A 24,256-nucleotide genomic window follows, 5' to 3' on the forward strand; every position below is an offset into this window, starting at 1 on the left:
CCCTATCTTGCCCAGGATATTAATCGTCTGGAAGCCGTTCAGCGACGTGCAACCAAAAAAATACCCTCCATCAGGCATTTGCCATATCCTGAATGCCTTACTTCCCTGGGCATGGACACATTGAAACTCCGACGTCTGGCAGCTGACTTGGCAGACACCCATAAAATTATTAACCATCTTACAAACAATAACTCTGAGCACCTTTTCAAACTCCACCCGTCTAACACCCGTGGACATATTTACAAAGTCAGAAAACAGCACAGCTCCCAAGAGTTGTTGAAGCATGGAACAAACTGCCAGCATCAGTTATTAGTTGTCGGAGCACTGCATCCTTCAAAACTTCCATGCTTTCTGAGATTCGCCAACACTACACCTGATTTTCTTTTCCTCCATACACACACAAGCATGTATCTAACTCATACATTGTTCGCTTTCCAGACATTTGTACATTACTGCATGTACTTTATACGCACTTTCTGACAAGTTGTGGTGCACCTGAGCACTGTATACAATAATTTCATTATATTATATGTACACACAGACGCAGACAGACACACACACACACACACATACACACACATGCACTTTTGCTCATAAACTATTTCCTCATATGCAGCAGCAATATCTTCTCACTGCACACTTTAGTTTAATGTGTCTGATGATTATTGTTCAAGTGCGACCACCTTCAAAAGACAATGAGGAGGAGGAGGAGGAGGCTAATGAGGTAGCTGCTGAACCAAAACCAGCTTCCACAATACCCAACAAGAAGTCTGTCCGGAGACTTCTCCCTAAACCAAAAAAGAAAAAAAAAAAGACGGGTAAAACTTTTAATTTATGTTCAGTGAACTGTGTTGATCAGCCTAGAACATGTGAAATGTCCAAATCATGGATTTTCACATCATCACAATGCACCGCCTCACTGTTTGTGTCACCAGCTTTTCCCAGGAATGGTATTGCATTATGTTGTCACAGTTTGAAGTTTGGCACCTTGGAATGTTTTTATTTTAGATATACAACACATTACACTATATATTAAAACACTGGGTAAGTATTTATTTCGAATGGTTACATAAATATGTAAATCGTTGTATTGTTCTGTAAATGGTTGTATTTATTGTTCTGTGAATAGTTGTCTGTTATGCTTTGGTCACCTGGATATATTCACTTCATGTATTCTAACGTACAAAGAAATATAGACTGGTAAGAGAATATTAAATACAACAGTCAGTCTGGACTCTCCTATGAAGGCATACACAATGTTGTTTCACTTCAGTGCATGTGTTGTATAACTGGAAGGTCTAGGACAACCAGTAATTTTAATACACAGACAGAAACACATGTGCACGCGTGCACACACACACACACACGTATATATGTATGGATATGATGAAAGCTACATAGCTGAAACTGAAATAAATGTCAACTTTTCTTTATACAAAATACAATAAATACATTACTCTACTGGAAGGTATTGAGTAATTTTTCAATTTAATGTTTGACTGATTTTTTTATATAACAATACTTAAAATCAAATCTTAACATATGCAAAATTATACATCTTTATACATACATACATACATACATATATATATATATAATATATATATATATATATATATATATATATATATATATGTATATATATGTGTATATATATATATGTATATATATACACACGGCGAGCTGGCAGAATCATTAGCACGCCGGGCGAAATGCTTAGCAGTATTTCGTCTGCTGCTACGTTCTGAGTTCAAATTCTGCTAAGGTCAACTTTGCCTTTCATCCTTTCGGGGTCGATTAAATAAGTACCAGTTACGCACTGGGTTTGATATAATCAACTTAATCCATTTGTCTGTCCTTGTTTGTCCCTTCTGTGTTTAGCCCTTGTGGGTAGTAAAGAAATTTATATATATATGTATATATATATATATATATATATATATATATATATATATACACACACACATATGTATATACATGTATATGTGTGTGTGTATATATATATATACATACTGGGTGTGGTGAATAAATTATCATCTAAATTATGCAAAAATGAAAATAACACTGACATCTCATTTTAACAGATATATTTACCAAAATTACATAAAAATATATAGAAATACTAAAGAGTAAATTGAATCAATAAAATCGCCATTGGCTTCAACTACAACCTCAGACAACTTCGGAATCTCCTGCAACTCTTCTGGACAATCTCCTTGTTTAAGATGGTGAATGCTGCCATAATCCTTAGCTTCAGTTCATCTTTGGTGTTACAAGGAATTTTGGTGGTCTCATGCTCAACTGCACCCCACACATAATAATCAAGGGGGTTGCAATCTGGGGAGTTAGGTGGCCAGATGTTAGAGGGTAATGTGGTTGCAGAAACTGTCTGACAGCCATGACTGTGACTGGGTTCTCCTACTTGTGTGGCATGGTGCAGAATTCTCTTGCCAGACATAGGGTCTTCCAGTAGCCACCCTCTTGATCTAGGGCAGCACTACCTCCTCCAGGCACTTGATGTAGGTCTCTGTGTTGAGTCTGAGGTCGTGTGGGAAGATGAATGGATACATAATGTTGCCATTGCTAGTGATCACTTCAAACACCATGAGGTTGATTTTTATTACTCTCGGCATGATTTTTATCACGTCCAGTGCAATTTTATCACTTCTGGTACGATCTTTATCACTTCCTGTGTGAATGCCAAGCAGTACAGCATGTCATTCCCAAATTTCTGGCAGAGTGAATTGCATCATGGTGCTTTTTTTCCACAGATGGTGTATATTTATATTTATATATATATATATATATATATATACACACACACACATGCCCACACACTCGTACATACATGCATGCATTTATCCATCCATACATACATGCATTCATACATACATACATACATACATACATACATACATACATACATACATACATACATATATACATACATGCATTCGTATATAGTGAATGCACATGTCCTAGTGGTTAGGGTGTTGCACCCATGAATGTGAGATTATGGGCTCAATTCCTAGACTGAGTAGTCTGTTGCATTCTTGAGCAAATTACTTCATCTCTTATTACTCTGCAATCATTTCAACATCTGATATGTGATACTCTGTGCACTTGTACATGCAATGTTGATTTGATGGAGGGAGTGAGCTTATGTGCAGCACAGACATTTGATCTCTATACACAAATCCTCTGTGTTGGTCATTTAACAAGAAATTGCAGGACCATCTTTCTTGGACTCAAGAGACTACCATTAACACACACATACATGTACACACACACATACATACATACATACATACATACATACATACATACAAAGACAAGTGAAGGAACAACAAGCAGGCTCCTGTGCCGGTGGCACATAAAAAGCACCCATTACACCCTTGGAGTGGTTGGCATTTGGAAATGCATCCAGCTGTAGAAACTTTGCCAGATCAGATTGGAGCCTGGTGCAGCCGCTGGCTCTCCAAACCTCAATCAAACTGTCCAACCCATACCAGCATGGAAAACGGACGTTAATCGATGATGATGATAAATATATGATTATATATATACATATGTATGTATATGATGCTGCTGCTGCTGATATGTATACATATATATATATATATATATATATATCTATATATAAAACTGAAATGCGTGATTACCGCTTGTCTCTTCTCTATATATAAAACTGAAATGCGTTTTTACCGCTTGGATCGCTTTCAATGCCACTATGACCCGTCCGATTCACTCCAAAATTTACAGGGACATGTAGAATGAGGTGACGATGCGCGTGGGCTACCTTAGAAATTCCTATCTTAAAAGGTGTGGTTGCTAGGGGCCATCTTCTTCACTCACACTATTTCCTTCTTTCCCTCTCTTACTCCCCTTCATTTATAAAGTTGACATTTAATGTATTCCCCTCAACTCCCTTTCACTTTGCCTTTATAAGGTCGTCAGGCGGCTTTCTTTGATGTATCTGTTTGCATTCATACGGAGAATTATCATCGCCCAATTTATGCATGTCTTCCTCACTCACTCACTCTTTTTCCTAATGATAATTATCATCGCCACCACCACCACCACCACCACCACCACCACCACCACCACCACCACCACCACCACCACACCACCACCACCACACAATACTCACTCTATTTCATACAAACGGCCTTCTTTTATGTATCTGTCTGTGTGAAAGAGAGAGATAACTGAAATTTTTTACTCGGTTTTTGTAGTGCGTGCGTGTGTATGCATGTATGTGTATATGTATGTATGCATGTATGTGTGTGTGTGTATGTATCTGTGTGTATGTGTGTATGTATGTGTATGTGTGTATGTGTGTGTATGTATGTGTGAGTGTGCATGTATGTATGTACCTTTGTCTGTTTATGTAACGGTCTGCTATGTAGAAATGAGGTTGACTCAATGGAAATGCATACATACACACACACATACATACACACACAAACACACATAATACACATACATACACACACACACACATAGATGCAGACCTATGTTAAAAGTGCTGGCAAGTTTGCATGACAACTATTTTTTTTCCTGAAATGAAAGGCGTGACCTCTAGGACAAAATTCCTCATCTTATAAAATGTGGCCCCAGTACACCCGAATGAAATCACGTTATATTAACCAAAATGTGAAAAGGGGTATAAATGGGGCAGGAAGGGGATTAAAATTTAAAGGAGCGGGTGTTTAGGAATTCTCTGTTACATCAAGCTAAAAAATTTGCGCCAGCCTTTTAATCGTCAATGTGTTGCCGTCCATGATGAAGAAGTTTTGAATGCTTGCCATGGTGAGTCTACTGTTGTGAAAAAGAATCACTTCAAAACTTGGTGTTTAGGGATTTTCTTTTACATCAAGTTGAAAATTTTACGCCAGCCGTTAAACTGTCAAAACGTTGCTGTCCGTCGTTAAGAAATGCCAGCCATGCTGACTCTACTACCCTCAGATTCTATCCCTTCAAACTTTGGTTTCCAATATTTTATTATTTTTATTCACCTCACAAGTTCCTCTGTCCCTTTTAAATGTTTGTGTTTTGCTGTCTGCCTTGAAGCAGACCCTTCCGTTGTTACTGCCTGATATTTATGATTGATCTTTCTAAATATTTTATTTCTCAACTTACTCAAGATATTTTGTTGTTTATAAATGGGAAAGAGATAGATAAAGATAGAGAGTAAGAGAAAGCGAGGGAGAGTCCGAGAGAAAGGAAGAGTAAGAGAGTGGGGAAAGTGAGAGAGAAAGGAGAGAGAAACAAAGAGGGAGAATCATCATCATCATCATCGTTTAACGTCCGTTTTCCGTGCTAGCACGGGTTGGACAGTTTGACCAGGGTCTGGGAAGCCAGGAGGCTGCACCAGGCTCCAGTCTGATCTGGCAGTGTTTCTATAGGTGGATGCCCTTCCTAACGCCAACCACTCTGTGAGCGTAGTGGGTGCATTTTTCGTGCCGCCGTTACAGGTGCCAGGCGGGCTGGCAATGGCCATGATCGGTTGGTGCTTTTTACGTGTCACTGGCACAGAAGCCAGTCAAGGCGGCGCTGCAATCCGCCACGTTCGGATGGTACTTTTTACATGCTGAAAGGAAGCAACAGAAAGTAACAACCACACTCTTACCCGCGCGTAGAGCGGGTCACCTTCAGCTAGTATATATATATATATATATATATATATATATATATATATATATATAATATATATATATATATATATTATATATATATATATATATATATATATGATGATACATATATATATATATATATATATGGAGGCGCAACGGCCCAGTGGTTAGGGCAGTGGACTCACGGTCGGAGGATCGCGGTTTCGATTCCCAGATTGGGCATTGTGTATGTTTATTGAGTGAAAACACCTAAAAGCTCCACGAGGCTCCAGCAGGGGGTGGTGGCGACCTCTGTTGTACTCTTCTGTCACAACTTTCTCTCCCTCTTTCTTTTGTTGGCCTGCTCGCTTAGCCAGCGGGGTGGCACCATTTGAAGGCTAAAACAATGCGAAGTGCATTGTGACCAGCGATGTGTAGCAACATCTGATAGCCTGGTCGGTCACGTGATCACATGATATATATATATATATATAAAGGAGTACTACATCAGTTATGACAACGAGGGTCCCAGCTGATAAGACCAATGGAACAGCTTGCTCATGAAATTAACATGCATGTGGCTGAGCACTCCACAGACGCATGTACCCTTAACATAGTTCTCAGGGAGATTTAGCATGTCAGAGTGTGACAAGGCTGGCCCTTTGAAATACAGGTACTACCCATTTTTGCCAGCTGAGTGGACTGTTTATTTCATATAAATATAAATATATATATATTTTTAGTAATCTTAGATTTTATCTTTGTACTACGTAACAATATTGTTTATATGCCATCATCTATAGTACCCCATGATAATCTCCTCTGTATTAACATCATAGGTTTTATTCACATCTTGCCCCTTTAACTGGTAATTAATATCTTGATTTGGGGTCTTCTCCTACCTAGCCTCCTTTATAGACAGTTACTTATACAAATTCTAAAATCCTTACAATATCTATGACGATACCCAACTATAAACTGCGACTCACTCTTGCCCTTCATTCTAAACAGACACTGTCCTCTAGCCTTAGATTTAGTAGTTGATAAAATAAGACTAATAAATTAAAAATGAACCACAATGAACCAAGTAATGACCTCATTCTCATTGGTGTTGTGCAATAGGGTGAGGTCTGAGGCGTTTCTGATGCTGTTACAGATCTTCCTGATGAGCTGCTTAGTCACCTGGCTGATCTCAAACTTTACCAGGTATATCAGCCTGCATTTGGGTTAAGAGGCAAAGTTAGGCTTATGATCTTTGATTATTATGAAGACCACTCTTTTTGCCAGAGTCTCTATCCTATCTTCTATACCTAATTTAATAGCTATATCTTTGGCCTCCTGGTTAATATAATCATATGTGTTGGAGGTGGCCCTCCTGTATGTTTGTGTGATGGCCACAGTTAAATGACTGGTACCAGTGCCGGTGGCACACAAGAAAACCATCCGAACGTGGCCGTAGCCAGTACCGCATCGACTGGCCTCCGTGCTGTGGGCACGTAACAAACACCATCCGATCGTGGCCGTTTGCCAGCCTCATCTGGCACTTGTATCGGTGGCACATAAAAACACCATCCGAGCGTGGCCGTCTGCCAGCCTCGTCTGGCACCTGTGTTGGTGGCACATAAAAAACACCATCCGAGCGTGGCCGTTCGCCAGCCTCGTCTGGCACCTGTGTCGGTGGCACATAAAATCACCCACTACACTCTCGGAGTGGTTGGCGTTAGGAAGGGCATCCAGCTGTAGAAACACTGCCAGATCTGACTGGCCTGGTGCAGCCTTCGGGCTCCCCAGACCCCAGTTGAACCGTCCAACCCATGCTAGCATGGAAAGCGGACGTTAAATGATGATGATGATGATATATATATATATATGTGTGTGTGTGTGTGTGTGTGTGTGTGTATGTGTGTGTATATATATATATATCTTATAAATGTCCAAATGAGCTTGACTGAAAGCCTTGTAGTCACATAGCAAATGTGCTGAGTCAAATTGTTATCAAAATATATGTATCTCCTACTGAATGTGTTGAATGCCACTTTCTCTCATTTGCTCACTTGTGTGTGTGTATATATATATATAAGATATAAGTAAGTTAGATGTATGGAAACGATCTAAGGGATAGATGTATCCAGAGGCGCTCCTGGTAATTACTTCAGTATGGATGGTCCTTGTTATAAGGTATATAGTAGTGGTTAATTTAAAAGTAAACCGTAGTTTAATGTATATATAGACGATAAGAAACTGGAGAAATAAATAACAATGAGAAGTGGATCTTTGGTGTTATAAAGCCATTATTTATTTAATTAAGATGGGAGTATGATAGAGTAAATTTACAGCTGTTTCCATGTATCAGGCTGGGGTAAATATGTATTTACCTCATTGTAATTGATAGTCATCAACAGAACGAAGAAAGCAAAGATAAACAAAAGGTAGTAGAGAGAAAGAAAGTGTAAGGAAAAAACAGGAAGAAGAAAATGTTCAATAATTTGATAGTCTTACATTTTAGTTAGGTTCAAAGTTCAATAAATCCGTTAACATGTATATGTATATTATGAATTATTATTTAATTCCCAGAAATTGAAAATATTTTCAAATTGATTTTGCTGCAAAAGTTTTATTCACATTAGATTAACAGTTCATCTAACATAAATCACTGAAATATTTTCCTTCATAGATTTTAATACATTGGAATAGGTAACAATGAATTCTTGCTAAAAGTAATGCTTAATATTTCCAGGAGACCAAGGTCGAGAATTTATTGTACTTGGTGATAAAGAGGTTGATTATGATGCAAACTTCCGCTTATATTTGAACACTAAATTGGCAAACCCTAAATACTCACCAGATGTGTTTAGCAAATCAATGGTTATCAACTATACTGTTACTTTGAAGGTATGTTTTGCTCTTTAAAACCATTATCTCAAATAATTAATAGCTTGGTAATGTTTCAGTTCTGTGTCTCTCCTTTTATTGAATACTATAAAATTTCTCATTTCTATGAAATATACCATGTTTCATTGTGGCCATATGTCCTAGGAAGATTTGTCCTCTTTGATAGAGAAGCTTCAGTTACCCGACAATCATTGCATTATGTTTTTCAGATAGGCATATTACTTCAACTACATCTAACGCCCTACTGGAAAATGGAGACCACCTTTACTTCAAAGGTTCTATAGTTTGTCTTAGGCAGAGGTGTCAGATTTGTTTACTTTTGTGGGCTGGATTGATGCCTAAACAAGAACTCACAGGCTGGATAGCGAGAATTATTCCTAAAAGCCCTATTCACAACATAGGTCAAAGTAAATGGATAAATGAGTTAATAAACATTATAACTTTATTAATAACTAGCAGTATAGCCTGGCGTTGCTCAGGTTTGTTTTTTAGCTGCGCTTAAAATGGCAAACTTTGATGTCTGCCATTTTAACATAGTTTAACAAAGTTTTGACATAGTTTCAATCTTTTCTGAAAATAAAAATTTTGCATTATGTAGCTTGTTATTCTCTTTAAGTGAACATTTTTCTGGTTGAAATACACCGAAAAATGGCAACACAGCAGTCAAAAAATCATAAAAAATAGGGATTTTCATAGAAAAAAAGCACCTTTTTGATGTAAATAATTTTTGGTGTTAACATGGTCCGATTTGAATTTTTTCTTGTACGGAATGAAGAGCAAGCCTTCTTCTATCATACTCTCAATTTTGGTCAACATGCACAGCAGGGTCTCAGAGGAGATAGTGTTAGTTGAAGGCTACCAAACCTGCCACATACACACAGACAACTTCAGCTTTATATGTATAGATAAAGAAAAGAAAGAATAGGAGTCATTAGCAAAGTTTGTGTGGTGGTAAGTTATCCACATGGTACACACACACACACACACATTTATATATGTATAACTTAGCAGTTTGGCAAAAGAGATTGATTGAATAAGTACTAGTCCTGGTGTTGATTTATTTTACTGAAAACCCTTTAAAGTGGTGTTCCAGCATGGCTGCAGTCAAATAACTGAAATATGTTAAAGAATAATAGAAAGAAAGAGTGTTTGGTATTAGGAAGGGCATCTAGCTGTAAAAAAGCCCTGCCAAAATACAGTATCCTGAGTAGTCTTCTACATGGCCGGCTCCTGTCAACCATCCTACCCATGCATGCATGGAAGTCAGACATTAAATAGTGACGATGATGATAATACAGTCTTATTAAATAAAAGTCCTTTGAGTGGAAACTGAGGCAGGAATTGTCCAAATGAATGCATGCAGTTCTAAGACCAGTGCTTGATAATAAACTTGCAAATATCAATTATACACTAACATGCATATTCAATAGCAAATGAAAGTCATACACTGATGTATGCAATTAACAGCCATACACAGACACACATACCTTACACCAAAGGAAAACTATACAAAACCTCAAAATTTTCATTTGGTCCAGTATTTGATAAATGCTGGATAAAGTGAAGTGCAAGTTGATTCATCTTTTAGTATATGGTTTTGTACGTTTTTTTTTTTCAAACTAAACTCAAGTCAGTTTCTGATTTTGGAGAATATTTTTAAATTTAAAAAAAACAAAAAAAAATGATGGCAGTGATAAACATTGCTGTGGGCTGTACGTTTGATATCTCTGGACTAAGGGATGGAAAATATCTTAAGTTCCAAATATGCAAATATCTAACTAATACTTGCACTGACAAAATAAATAAGAAACAGTTAACTTTAAAACAAAAGTGAGTATTTTAGGAATCTTTAAGTGATTGATAGTTACATTTCATACAGCAAAAATATTAATTACATTTGTGACCTTTACAAGCTAGAACCAAAATATTACATTTTTATTTCTGTAGTGAGCCAATCCATTATATAAGATACTTTACTAACACTGATATTTCTCATGGCTTCTTTAAAACCTGCTATTCTTCAGGGGTTGGAAGATCAGTTGTTAAGTGTGATTGTCAAATTTGAAAGGAAAGAACTGGAAGAGCAGAGAGAAAGACTTATTCAAGTAACAAGGTGAGTATTCATTTTAATTTGTGAAAAACCAGTGTCCTACTCAGAGACAGACTTGAATCTCATTTGTTTACTATTAAGAAAGTCAAATTGTTTAAACTTACACGGTTCAGGACTGGAAAAAAAAACTTGCTAATTAAAAAGTTTGATTAATTAACTATAGATATGCTTTACATTAACAGTGAAAACAAACGATTACTGAAAGATCTGGAAGATTCCTTGCTAAGAGAATTGGCAACATCTCAAGGCAACATGTTGGACAATGTTGAACTGGTGTCTACATTAGAGGAAACGAAAACTAAAGCAACAGAGGTCAGTAATTATCAATAATGTTTTAACTTTTTTTTTTTACTGTATTTCTGTTGAAATACATTTCCTTTATTACGGTTAATTTTGAAAATAATGAACACTTTAGTAAAATAACTTTGTCTTCATTAAATCGGTGTTTAGAGCATAGACATGAGATTTTGATGGAATTTAATTTTAGGAAGTTTGTATTATAGAGCCAAAGGTGGTTTCAGGCAGGTTGGTATCAAAAGGGTTAACGCTTTTTCATCAAACTTGTATACAAAGGAATGCTGAAAGTTCCTGCTTTTGTGTAGAAGAAAATACAGGAGGATCAATTATGGTTTTATTCAACATATTCATTTCAGATTTACACACTTATTGCAGCAGTCCTTCAGTTTTTCTAAGTCCTGTAAAAGAACTCAGAAGGTTGGACCTCCAACCAGGCCTTCTGCAATACCCTTTTAATAATGGAAGGCAAGGTTTATGATATCGGAGGAATATCAGAGATTAAAGCTAGTTATTTTGTAATATTTTGCTTTGTGCTGGTGGCACATAAAAATGCTGGTGGCATGTGAAAAAACATTGGAGCGAGGTTGTTGTCAGTGCAGCTGGACTGGCACCTGTGCAGGTAGCATGTAAAAAACACCATTTGAGTGTGACCATTGCCAATACCACCTGACTGGCACGTAAAAGCACCCACCACACTCTTGGAGTGGTTGGCATTAGGATGGGCATCCAGCTGAAGAAACTCTGCCAGATCAGATTGGAGCCTGGTGCAGCCATCTGGTTCGCCAGTCCTTAGTCAAATCGTCCAACCTATGCTAGCATGGAAAGTGGATGTTAAACAACGGTGATGATGATGATGCTCAGAACTATGATCTTTCCATGATTCCATGACCAATCAAGTACATTCCTGCAATATTCTGGTGAAATAAATGAGCTAAACTCACTTCTATCTACCAAAACATGAGTTTCTGTAATAAAAGGAAGTTAGTAGTTCTTGACTCATTTCTGTTATGATGACCATTTACTAGATTAATTCTGATTCCCAGTTACAACAATCACTTTACAGAATTGCATATAAATTACTTCTTATTTCACCTCTCTTTTCAGGAAGCTTTTCCTAATATATTTCAAGAGTTCTTTTTCCATTCACAAAATATTTACTCTCTTATTATATCATTTTGACTGTACCAATTTTATTTGTTACTTGCATTTTATAATTTGTAAGGCTCTTAGTAGGCTGTAGGAAAGGCTTTTTTCCTCGGACATGATAAAAAATTAGAATATATATATATATATATTTATTTCTTCTTCTTAAATCTTTACATTCAGGTTATTGAGAAACTTGCTTTAGGAGAGAAGACAGCAAAAGATATTGATAAACTACGGGATGGTTATCGGCCAGCGGCAAAACGTGGTGCTGTCTTATTTTTTGTCCTGGCTGAAATGTCTGTGATAGACAACATGTACCAGTACTCCCTGTCAGCTTACTTACATGTATTCAGACATTCACTGAAAAAGTCCATGCCTGATGCTGTTCTGATAAAACGTCTGAACAACATTATGAACACATTAACACAGAATATCTATGACTATGGATGTACAGGTAAGAGTTATTGATTTGTCTTTGTTTTTACTAATTAAATACATCATCATCATAATCATTATCAATGTGTCTGACAGGTGAACACTCATTAAATAATGCAATTTAACTGTCAAAAATCTTATCTGTAATACCTGACAGCTTCTGTTACCTGGCCCATTTAATCAACAGTAGAGGTAATTGTTGCAGAGACATATTAGGTTGTCCCAAAAGTTCGTAAACACTTGCGAAAATTGAATTTTTACTCGCCAAGTACTAACAAAAACAACAAAAATTATTCCTCAAAATAAAGACCATTATTTTCCAAGACTTTCTACGAACTTTTGGGACAACCTTATAGTTGCCAGTGTAAGAACAAAGTGGAAAAAGTTCAAGTAACTATTACATTTGGGGGTAACAAACGGTTTCTTTTCTAATTGAAAGTCAAATTGAATGATACTTGTGCATAAAGTGTGGTGAATGTAGATGTGTGTAGGCTAGAAAGAAATGGGGCAAGTATATTCTGTTGGATATCTAATGTCAGCATGCATAGATGGTTGAGCAAAACAAGTTAAGTAAAGAAATGGGTATTAAAGGAATCAGATATAGCTGATTCCTCTGATCGTACTTTTATAGATATGTGTACATTTGAAGGGAGATAGTAAGGTGAAGAATTACTAAGCAAACCAAATAAAAGGAACCTGTTGAAGACTAAAATTCAAAAAACTGTAGGTAGAAGTAGTTAAGTGTGATTTGAAGATGCTGGAGATGAGGGCAATGACAGCTGATTGCAACAAGTAGTAAGATACTGTGTCATAGAAGACCCATCCAACCCATGCCTGCATTAAAAAATGGTTGTAATATGTTGATGATAATGATGTTTAGTGTATGTAAATCCTGTTTAAAATAGGTATGGATAAAAACAGGACTTCACCTCCAAAATTGGGTTTAATTTTATTTGGTTCTTAATAAATAACCATAATCAAGATAAAAGTATAAAAATGATATATTCTATTAAATAATGACAAATTCAGTTGGTATTTCAAAAATGGAGTCTGTCTTTCCTGCTTTTACAATTTCTTTAGTACTTGTATTTCTATATTCAATATTTTTTATTAATACATTCAATATTTTTTTGTTGAATTACTTTAGGAATCTTTGAGAAGCACAAGTTACTCTTTGCCTTCCAAATTACTGTCAAACTGGAACAGGATCAATCAAAAATCCGTCAAGAAGAGTTAGAATTTTTTCTTAAAGTAAGACTTTTATATCATATTCAAGAATCATTATATTGTAATATCTTTAATTACAACTGCACTCAATTCTTCCTTACTTGTTTCCTCTCAACTTTCTCCATTCTGAAATCATTGCTTCTCCCCAATCATGTTATTTTGTAACTTCTTGTTATTTAGTTCATCTTATCTCTTTCTCTCTCAACTCAAACTGATATTGCAGATACAGAACACAAAATACTTGTCATCTAGAACTTTTTAAAACTTGCTAGCTCATGTCCCTGACTCACCCATTGACTTTCTGAATACTCTTTATTGCTTCACTCCAAAATTCTACTGCAATCGTTCTGGAGTCCATATGGCCCCTGAGGGTTCAAATAAGATTTTGGGGATTCCACATAACAGAATAGTAAATTGGTGATCCATAATAATATTTTGAGGGTCCCTGAAAAACTTTTACTTTAGATGTATGTATTGGTATGTATTGTAAGAAACAGCTAGGTTTCTTTCTCTAACATTCTACATACTTTAACCTATACAAGTTAACACTTTACACAGGTCAACCTACACAAGTTAATGTGTGAAAAACAAAATAGAAATTTTGAAAGAAGTTTCTATAAAACTAGCTTTTAAACATCGAAATGCTATGGTGGGGTCCACCAGAATAAAATAGTAATCAAAGGTGTCCATAGATAAAAAAACATTTAAGAACCTTCATTCCACAGTTTTGATCCAATGACATTTGCTAAACCCTTTCTAATTACTGATGTAGTTACTACCATCTATGCTGATGCTGACAACAATGATGATGTTACCAGATATTATAACTGATTTGTTTTTTTAAAGGGAAACATTGCTTTGGAGAAAAGTGCCAGAAAGAAACCTTTTCCATGGATCATTGATGAAGGATGGGAAGATTGTGTTCAACTTTCTGAAGAATTTCCAGAAAAATTTGGGGAGCTTCTTGATAGTATTGAGAATGAAGAGACAGTTTGGCAATCTGTAAGTTTAGTCAGACCAGATTATAGAACTTTTGTCTTATGTATTCTTTTTATGTATTTTATAAAACTATTATGAGAATAAGGTTTCAGAGGAAGGTTAGGAAACTTTGTATTTAATGATGATATCAACAGCTGGATGTCTATATATGACCAGGCTTCACCGTGGACCAAACAACAACAATAACAGCAGCAGTGGCACCGGCAGTAGCAGCAGATTTTTAAAGTTTCTTCATTTATATTTGTCATTTTTATTATTGATTTCTAACATTGTGAAAGCATGTGGCTTAGTGGTTAGGGCATTTGGCTCACGATTGTAAGGTTGTAAGTTCAATTCCGGGCGACGCGTTTTGTGTCCTTGAGCAAGACACTTTATTTCACGTTGCTCCAGTCCACTCAGCTGGCAAAAATGAGTTGTACCTGTATTTCAAGAGCTAGCCTTGTCACACTCTGTGTCATGCTGAATCTCCCTGAGAACTACGTTAGGGGTACGCGTGTCTGTGGATTGCTCAGTCACTTGCATGTTAATTTCACAAGCAAGCTGTTCCATTGATTGTATCAGCTGAGACTCTCATCTTCATAACCAATGGAGTGCTCCTTTTTTCTAACATTAACACAAAAGCCAGGAATTTTAAGGTTAGGAAAAAGTTAATTTAACATAAGTATATTAGTATAAGTATAGCTATTTTATTTACCCTGGAAAAATGAAAAGCAAAGTTGGCCCTAGAAAGAATTGAAATTAGTTAAATAAATAGTGTAAAATATTTAATCCATCACTGCTCTACCATCCCTGCCACTATACATTTCTGAACAAAGCCTGGTATGATTTCTTGATCACAAAAAGGATTTATTAGAGTGGTACTCTGTTGACTTTTATAGGTAGAAATGATATATAAAATTTATAAAGAAGAGGAAAATGTGTTGTGATGTTCATTCTTTTCCAAGGGTAAGCAATATAAATTCTGTGCAAAGCTAGAACCAAGATTTAAAGCTGATTATAGAATATTTTACTTTTCAGTAGCAAACTTGTTGATGAAATTTCTACTGTTTTACTTGAGACAACTTTTTAGAGTCAAATTAGTGATGCACTTGAATTTTCTCTTGGAGTTGCTTCCCTTTATATTTGTTTCTACAATAATTTCCTGGAAATTTACTTGTCAACCTCTGAAATTGTTAAGCTTTATACTATATAAGTAACAGTCATAATTCCTATATCATCTATACATCATGTTGATGTTCATATAGCCATGTAATATATATATACTGTAAAAATCCATGTAATTTGCGCACCTGTGTAATTTACGCAGGAGATTTTCAGGATAAAAATTGTTGAAAAAAAAAAGCTTCTACTCGTGTAAAATTTGTACCCAAAAGTTTTGAGAATTGTTGATATGGCCAGGGGAAAAAAGTTTTCAATTTAGTTGTATTTAACATAATTTCACTTATTTATGATTAGATTTTATTAAATTTTCATTAAATAAAAATAATTTCTGTTTAACAGGTATCATATTGAAATCTGTTAAATTATGAAGTGTTTGTGTTGTTTATAATAAACTTTATTTTACATTTCTTGCCCACAAGAGATTATGTCTGATCTTTAGCATACTTCTGTATGTCTTCTCAAATCACAATCACAAGAAAAGTTGTTGATAATTCAGATCTATTCCATCTCATGCACAGATTTTTTAATTGATTGTTTTTAACTAAACACTTTGAAAGCAAAGATAAAAGATGAAAATAATACTGGGGCATTGTTTTGTACTTGGATGCCCTTCCTGCCAGCAACCATGCCCTTTTTTCAAGAATGAGACTTTTTTTAGTCAACACATCTTTGAAGGTGTAAAGCTAGTGGACAATTTGCCAGATAAATGACAACAAACTTCACCACTTGTAGCTAAATAGTTTTCATGAGAAGTATTCCAATTGCTATGGCTAACATGCCTTTGACCATAAATTGCTTTACTCTAAAATACTTACACCCAACTGATTTTCTCTCCTTAAACTAATGTTTGCTTTGTGTTTCATATTTTATGAGAATTCTGATAGAAGTACCAGACAAGATACTGGGGGAGGTAGATGTATTCAACTAAAAGTCTGAAGGCACTGCTCCAGCATACCCATAGTCCTATGTTTGAAACTGGTAAAAGAAAGAAGAAAAGAATACCTTAAGTCCTCAAACTGCCACATTGCATTCTTTATGATATAATGCTGAATGTTCTTAGTGAGCAGTGTGTCCCTCAACTATATGGAAAGAGAGTATCTGGGATATAAGCTCTGAAGATTGCACTTAGTCACTTGACTGGTTACTTATGTACCATATACATGTGTGTATGTGTGTGTGTGTATATGTGTGTGTGTATGTATGTATGTATGTATGTATGTATGTATGTATGTGTGTGTGTATGTGTGTGTGTGTGCGCGCATGCATGCATGCATGTATGTCTTTATATATGTGTTTGTGTGTGTGCATGCATATGTGTGTATCTGTGCTTACATATGCATATATCCCAAACTCACTCAGCTACAGTTAGCAGCATTGCTGTCAACAGGTCATCAGCAATGACAGCAATGAGTAGAGAACAAGACATTCATCAATTTTATAGTACAGAAGTTGCTTCCTAGCAGTGAGCATCCACTACTGCTCACTGCTATAGAATATGCTTTTTTATGTGGTACTTTTAATTCTTATTTACAATTACAGTGACTTTAGAATTAAGTTTCTTGATCATAAACATAATGCAATTCAGATGATGAGATGTGAACCATCAATCATTCAGATGACAATCTAATACCCTATTAGTTACTGTAGTTTTCACACTATAGCTTAGAAGTAGTGATCTGTTAGTGAGCCCAAATCACTTTTGAGCGTTACTCCACTAAACGTAGCTTGATTAGATACTTTGCATGGAAATTGTCAGTCCAATGTTGAGTGTGACCTAAAGTTCCAAGATATAGGATATGTCAAGTTATGATCTGATCTAGAATCATACTGTACCCTATTATTCAATACTAATTAGTAATGTGTAGTGTTTCAATTATAGAGTACTTAATTTAGTTTATTGTCGTAGTTTTTTTTTTCCTTTTATTTCTCACTTTTCCTATGTTAGGGTAATTATAATTGCCCTGGTCTCTGTCATTATATTTCTCTTTCTTTTTCTTGCAGTGGTTTGACCATGATTCTCCTGAGTCAATTTCATTTCCAGCACCTTATGATCATTCACTGGGTCCTTTTCAAAAATTAATGTTGTTACGATGTTTCCGAGTTGATCGAATCTACCGTGCCATTACACTATATGTTACTGAGGTAATGGGAGAGAAATATGTCACACCACCCATTCTCAGTTTTGATTCTATTTATGAACAAAATTCTCCAATGTCACCAGTGGTATTTATCCTGAGTCCAGGTTCTGATCCAGCCAGTGATCTGATGAAACTTGCTGAAAGAATAGAATTTGCAAGCAACAAGATCAAATTTTTGTCAATGGGACAAGGCCAGGAGAAAATTGCTCTTCAATATTTAGAGACTGCTATTGCTCGAGGTCAATGGCTTATGCTGCAGAATTGCCACCTTCTGGTGCATTGGCTACTCAAATTAGAAAAACAACTTGAAAAACTGACTAAACCTCATCCTGATTTCCGTTTGTGGTTAACAACTGAACCCATAGGAAGTTTCCCTATTGGAATATTACAGAGAACATTCCAGGTGTGTTACAAACCTCTTTTTATTGTTGATCATTTATAGCGTCATGTTCTTTACAGGTATGTTCCATGCACTCTTAAGAAATTACCTAATTATGGAAACCTTAACTATTGCTATGCACGATAGTTCATTCAATTAGCATAAATAATATTCATCCACCTTAATACAATTATAATTTTTTGAGCTATTAACTTCATTTTTAGAGATGAAGCATTTTAAAATGTATCTTGATTACATTCCAATGGTTCAATAACCAATCAAAGTCAGGTATATATTGTTTCTGGGTGGCTACAGTGCACTGAACTGAATTTGAACTAGTAACTTTTATTTCTAAAGTAATAATACACAGAAGATTAGAGCATTTTTACCATTAGTTAAGAAATAATGGTTGTTAACCCTTTCATTACCATATTTATTTTGAGATGCTCTGTGTTTCTTTCAATTATTTAAAATATAACAAAGAATTTAGTAAAATAACTTAGTTATCATTAAGCTAGTGTTAGTAACATAAATTGTGGCTAAGGTTTGGTGGAAGATTTTAATTCAAGACTTAAGAAAACAAGACACTTGTACTACAGAGCTAGAGGCGGTTTCAGCCGGGTTGGTAATGAAGGAGTTAATTGAAATCCAGCTCAGTAATATGGACTGATCTAGGAATAATACAACTAATAACATTGTGTCACACAATTTCTTCAGCTCGATACATTATATAAATTAAAATAATTTCTAAAATCTTCAACCTTTTATTCTTTAAGAATTTTGAAAGTATCAATGAGAACACCATGATATTTTTTCACTTTTAATGTCACTAAGCCAGTTCTGAATTCTTTGATCTGTATTGCGTAGATTTTACAACTTGTAAGCTGCTGATATCTTCACTTTCGTTTTTAGTATTAAAAATTTCACAGTAAAATAAAAAAATTTTACAGTATAATTTGATAACTAATATGGAAAACATTTTACTGATTATGCCTAACGTCATCGGCTAGAAATTTTCAAACTTGGCAGGTTCATTTTAAAGTTATCTCCCTTGCATGATAAGCTATATTTTCTGCCTTGGTAGAGACAAGATATTTTTAAATGCTATTGGAAATTTTACCGGTGAGTGTGTTAAATAATAAGGCACTAAAAGAGAATGACTCTCCCCAGACACAACAGAATTAAATGCTAATGTTTCCCAAGTAATAATAAGTGACATGTGTTTCCAACAAGCTACAAACATCAGACAGATGTGCTAAGAAACATCTAACTTTTATATCTAATATTTCAAGTATCAATAATGATTTCCTTTTACGTACTAAACCAATTATTTACAGTTATTTCATCAACATGAAGTATAGGGAAGGAAAGAGTGCATCATTCTCCCATGGATCAAAATGATAACAAAAAATAATTTATAACTTTGGTACACGGTCACAAATAACAGTCATCTTAATCTTCTCTTACCATATAATTTGAGAATAAATTATACTTATTTTATAAATAAATTGTACTTATTTTATAGACCCCCAGAGGGATAACATGCAAAATTAACTTTAGCAAGATTTGAACTTAAATTTTAAAGTGATGTAAAAAAATTCTTTCTTTCTGCTAATTCAATCACCTCCTTTTCAGTAGTTGTAATAATAATTATTATTGCCCACATAATATGATATATTGATTTAATCCCCTGATATTACTATCACTTATGACTCAGAATATACAGTAAATTATCATTTGTTTGAGATAGAGTATTTTTATACGATAATATAGATTTTAATTCAACATGATAACATAATTTAAAAACTGCTGTATAACTTGATGTAAGTATATTTAGGTATACATAGAATATTGCTCATGGTAATTGAGCACCTGAGTGCTTTACTAATAGTCCTTCAGCAAATAAGGAAATCTTGATGACTAATAATATTTTAATTAGTCATCTCATTTGTAATCATGTTTGTGAATATCTAGCAAAAATATGTGTGTGATTTAGTTTTGTGCAGCCATGTGTACTAAATGAATGTCAAATTGTGAAGGTGAATTTGAAACTGTATTCTCTTCACCGGGTGTTTGTATAAGTTATGTGTGCAAAACAAATCAAAATTGAATAAATAATAACAAAGAATGGAAATACAATGAATTACTTGTTGCTGGGAGATGAAATACATATTCAAAATAGTTAAAGTTGAAATGGTTAATTATAATTAAAAAAGAAAAATGAAATTCTACATTTTTTCACGCACAGAGTTGCTGAAGCATGGAATAAACTGCCTGCGTCAGTTGTTGACTGCCATGACACTGCATCCTTTAAGGCCCTCATGCTTTCCGAAATCCGCCAAAACTACACCTGATTATATATACACTTTAGATGAGTTGTAGTGCACCTGAGCACTGTACACAATTATTATTATTATCATTATTATTATTGCATTACTTGGAAGAATTAACAATATAAAACTGTCCTTGACAACAACTGTTTATATAAATCAGGCATTTTGACCATAGTTCTACTGATTTTGGTGTCTTTATTTTCTTGAATTTTGTAGAAAGAAGGGGATTGCCACATTTGTTGTATTTTCTGTCCTTCAGATGTCTTGTGTAAAACATTGGTAATAAAGCTGGGTTACTGTTGACTTGATCAATGTTCTATATGACTGACAATTGCTGCATCATAACTGCCATTATTTTTGGCTGAAGTGAATATATAATGGCCATCAGTAACAGATAAAGAGACGATGCGTATATAAGAGGGTAAATATTCTGCCAGGGCTATATGAAGGCTAATATCCATGTAAGACAGAATGCTAAACTTTCTTACAATGACCAAGAGAACCAGTGCAAACAGTAGCTCTGCTGTTTAAACAGTGGTTGAAATTTCTGATTGGCCAAAATGATACAACTGATAAGAAGGAAACCAAACTGTCATCTACATGAAATCACTTCACAATCTCATAATGCATTATCATGATGAGATCATCTGTTGCTATGGTTGTGGGTTCTAATGCTAGCTGTGATTCTTTATTGAAGTTTTTTTGTATTAATGTGTTGAAGTTACCTATAGATTTACATTAATCCATTTTTTTCAACATCAAATCAGTTTAGAATTATTACTGTGCTTTTTCTACGTGATAAGGTTTGTGGTTTATACTTTTATTAATTCTCCCTAGGATATTATTTTTGCTAACGAGATCTAGACCATTCTTCACGGGGTTATTGCACATGTTGCAGAATTCATTGTAATTATTTAGTATTATAATCTCTTTTATTTGGTATTTTTTAGTTGTTGTTTGTTTGCTTGCTGTTCAGTTATTTTAACTATGTGTTTGGCTTGCTTAGTGGTGTCCTTGTTTGTGCTTCTGTTATCTTACAAGATTCTATTATGTTGTTACATAGATAGTTATGTATGTTTCCTTATTCCTTTTGGGTTTGTTAACAAATTTGTCCACAAGTGAAAACTGGCTGTCTGATAATTCTATTGTTTGTAAATCCATGAATAGGCTATGTTAGAATATATTAGGTTTATTCTCAAATTATATGCTTTTGATTGTGTTAACAATATTGTATTTGAATTCATCCACACTTTTGTTCTGTGGTATTGTACATTTTTTGAGATCCTTTTGCTGTCTTTATTATTGTAAAAATAGCTATCTACCTTGTTTGTTTGATTTTAATTTCTAACCTTTTAATGAGATATTTGATGTAAAACTTCAAGAGAATAATGAGAGTGTTTTTTTCACCAAATATAGATGATTTATCTACTTCATGTCATTGGTGTTTCTGTTTTATGTTTATGTATGTTAGTAGTACTAGATGTGAAAGTAGTTGTTTCCTCTTCCATATACATATTGCAGCCACCTCTAATAAAGCTACTTCTAATAACAAAATTTCCCTTCTCCACTAACATTTGTCTTTGTTTTCATTGAAATGTGTCCTTAGGTTGTAACAGAACCACCAAATGGTCTAAAACTAAATCTTCGAGGAACTTATCACAAAATACCAACAATTGCACTAACTGAATGCCTTCACCCAGCATTCACTTCTCTTGTTTTTGTTTTGGCCTTCTTCCATGCTGTGGTCCAAGAACGGCGTAAGTATGGCAAAGTTGGCTGGAATGTGCCATATGACTTCAATGAATCAGACTTCCGAGTATGTATGCAGATTCTGAATACCTATTTGACTAAATCCTTAGAGCAGGGTGATCCCAAGATACCATGGAACAGTCTCAAGTATTTGATTGGAGAGGTAAAGTGCTGATTCACTGTTATTTTTCTTTTTTCCATCAGTGTTGTTGAAATAATATCCAAGAAGGTTCTTTGTCTGAGAAATAAACAGTGACATCTGCCAACTCTTGTAATGAAGCTAGGGCCAAATTGTAATGGCTGTACTGTTACTTTTGATCTGTCAGTGATGTGGGACATATTGCATAATCAACAACCTGTCCTCTATACCATATTGTCAAGGCTTGGCTCCAATTGAACACCCTCTCTTTGAGAGATAAAACTGAACAATACTACAATTCAAACAGCAATAAGGCAACCCACAAGTGTGGTTTGTGTAGCAGAGACTACCATTCTTGTATTGGTCTGCTCAGCCTCAGACGACACTGTTCCAGCAGGGGGGACAACCATGACATTTATCATCATCATTTAACATCCATTTATCATGCTGGCATGGTTAGGATGGTTTGACAGGAACAGGCAAGTCAGAAAACCAAACTTTGCTGTCTGTTTTGGCATGGTTTCTACAGCTGGATGTTCTTCCTAATGCCAACCATTTTACAGAGTGTACAGGGTGCTTTTTATGTGGCATCAGCAGCAGTGAAGTCACCAAGTAACTTGTAGAACAAAGCCCCTCAACTGGGGAGAGTAGTATTCTGGGAGAGAAAAGTTGTCTCGCATTAGAAGAAAAACATGGCTACCTCATGGTCATTAATAATAGATGGAGGCCTAAGCATATCTTTTGACTAAATCAGTGATTTTCAACTTTTTTTCTATTTGCAGCACCCTGAATGAAGCGCTTAAGATGTTATAACACATTATCAACTTCATAAAGATTTTATTAAATTTTAAAAAATGAGAACGAAAATAGTTTTAAAACAGTTAAAGGTGCATGCATCATATTTTGCCATAAATGAATAAATAAACACCAATGATGTACATGAAAAGTACTCAAGTATTTGAAAGATCTTAGCACTTTCTGACTCACTCCATACAGTACTCCTGCACACACACACATATGCGTGCATGTACACACACACACACACAAGACATGCCTTTTTTTTAGTATCAGTCTACCAAATCCACTCACAAGGCTTTGATTGGCCTGGGGCTATAGTAAAAGACACCCAAAATACCATGCAGTGAAACTGAACCTGAAACCATGTGGTTGGGAATCAAACATCTTAATCAATCATACAATTATACCTGTACCTATGTATGAATGAATGAATGAATGAATGAATGAATGATGAATGAATGAATGTATGTATGTATGTATGTATGTATGTATGTATGTATGTATATGTGTGTGTATGGCTGTATATATATATATATATATATATGTGTATATGTATGTATGTATATGTGTGTGTATGGCTGTATATATATATGTATATGTATGTATGTATGTATGTATGTATGTATGTATGTATGTGTCTATATATGTATGTATGTGTGTGCTTAAGTTATAATAATATTGAAATGGAGTATTGTATAGCAGAATGCTGGTAATTTCCTGATGTTTTTTTCCAGGTGATGTATGGTGGGAGAGCTATTGATAATTTTGACCGAAGGATTCTGAATATTTATATGGATGAATATATGGGTGATTTCATTTTTGACACGTTCCAACC

General features: G+C 35.0%; 1 protein-coding gene across 1 annotated transcript in view; it reads left to right on the top strand.

The window, feature by feature from the left end:
- The window catches only part of LOC115209933 (dynein heavy chain 10, axonemal-like), a 188,621-nt gene that overhangs the window by 140,585 nt on the left and 23,780 nt on the right, over window positions 1-24,256 (top strand). The window contains 9 exon segments of the mRNA XM_029778568.1: window positions 8,356-8,510; window positions 10,535-10,623; window positions 10,803-10,932; window positions 12,244-12,517; window positions 13,646-13,749; window positions 14,572-14,727; window positions 17,887-18,426; window positions 22,342-22,647; window positions 24,156-24,256. The exon segment at window positions 24,156-24,256 is cut by the window's right edge and continues 71 nt beyond it. Of these exon segments, the coding sequence (XP_029634428.1) occupies window positions 8,356-8,510; window positions 10,535-10,623; window positions 10,803-10,932; window positions 12,244-12,517; window positions 13,646-13,749; window positions 14,572-14,727; window positions 17,887-18,426; window positions 22,342-22,647; window positions 24,156-24,256 (1,855 nt within the window).

This window comes from Octopus sinensis, linkage group LG1, assembly GCF_006345805.1.
Source record: "Octopus sinensis linkage group LG1, ASM634580v1, whole genome shotgun sequence".
In the NCBI taxonomy this organism is placed as follows: domain Eukaryota; kingdom Metazoa; phylum Mollusca; class Cephalopoda; order Octopoda; family Octopodidae; genus Octopus; species Octopus sinensis.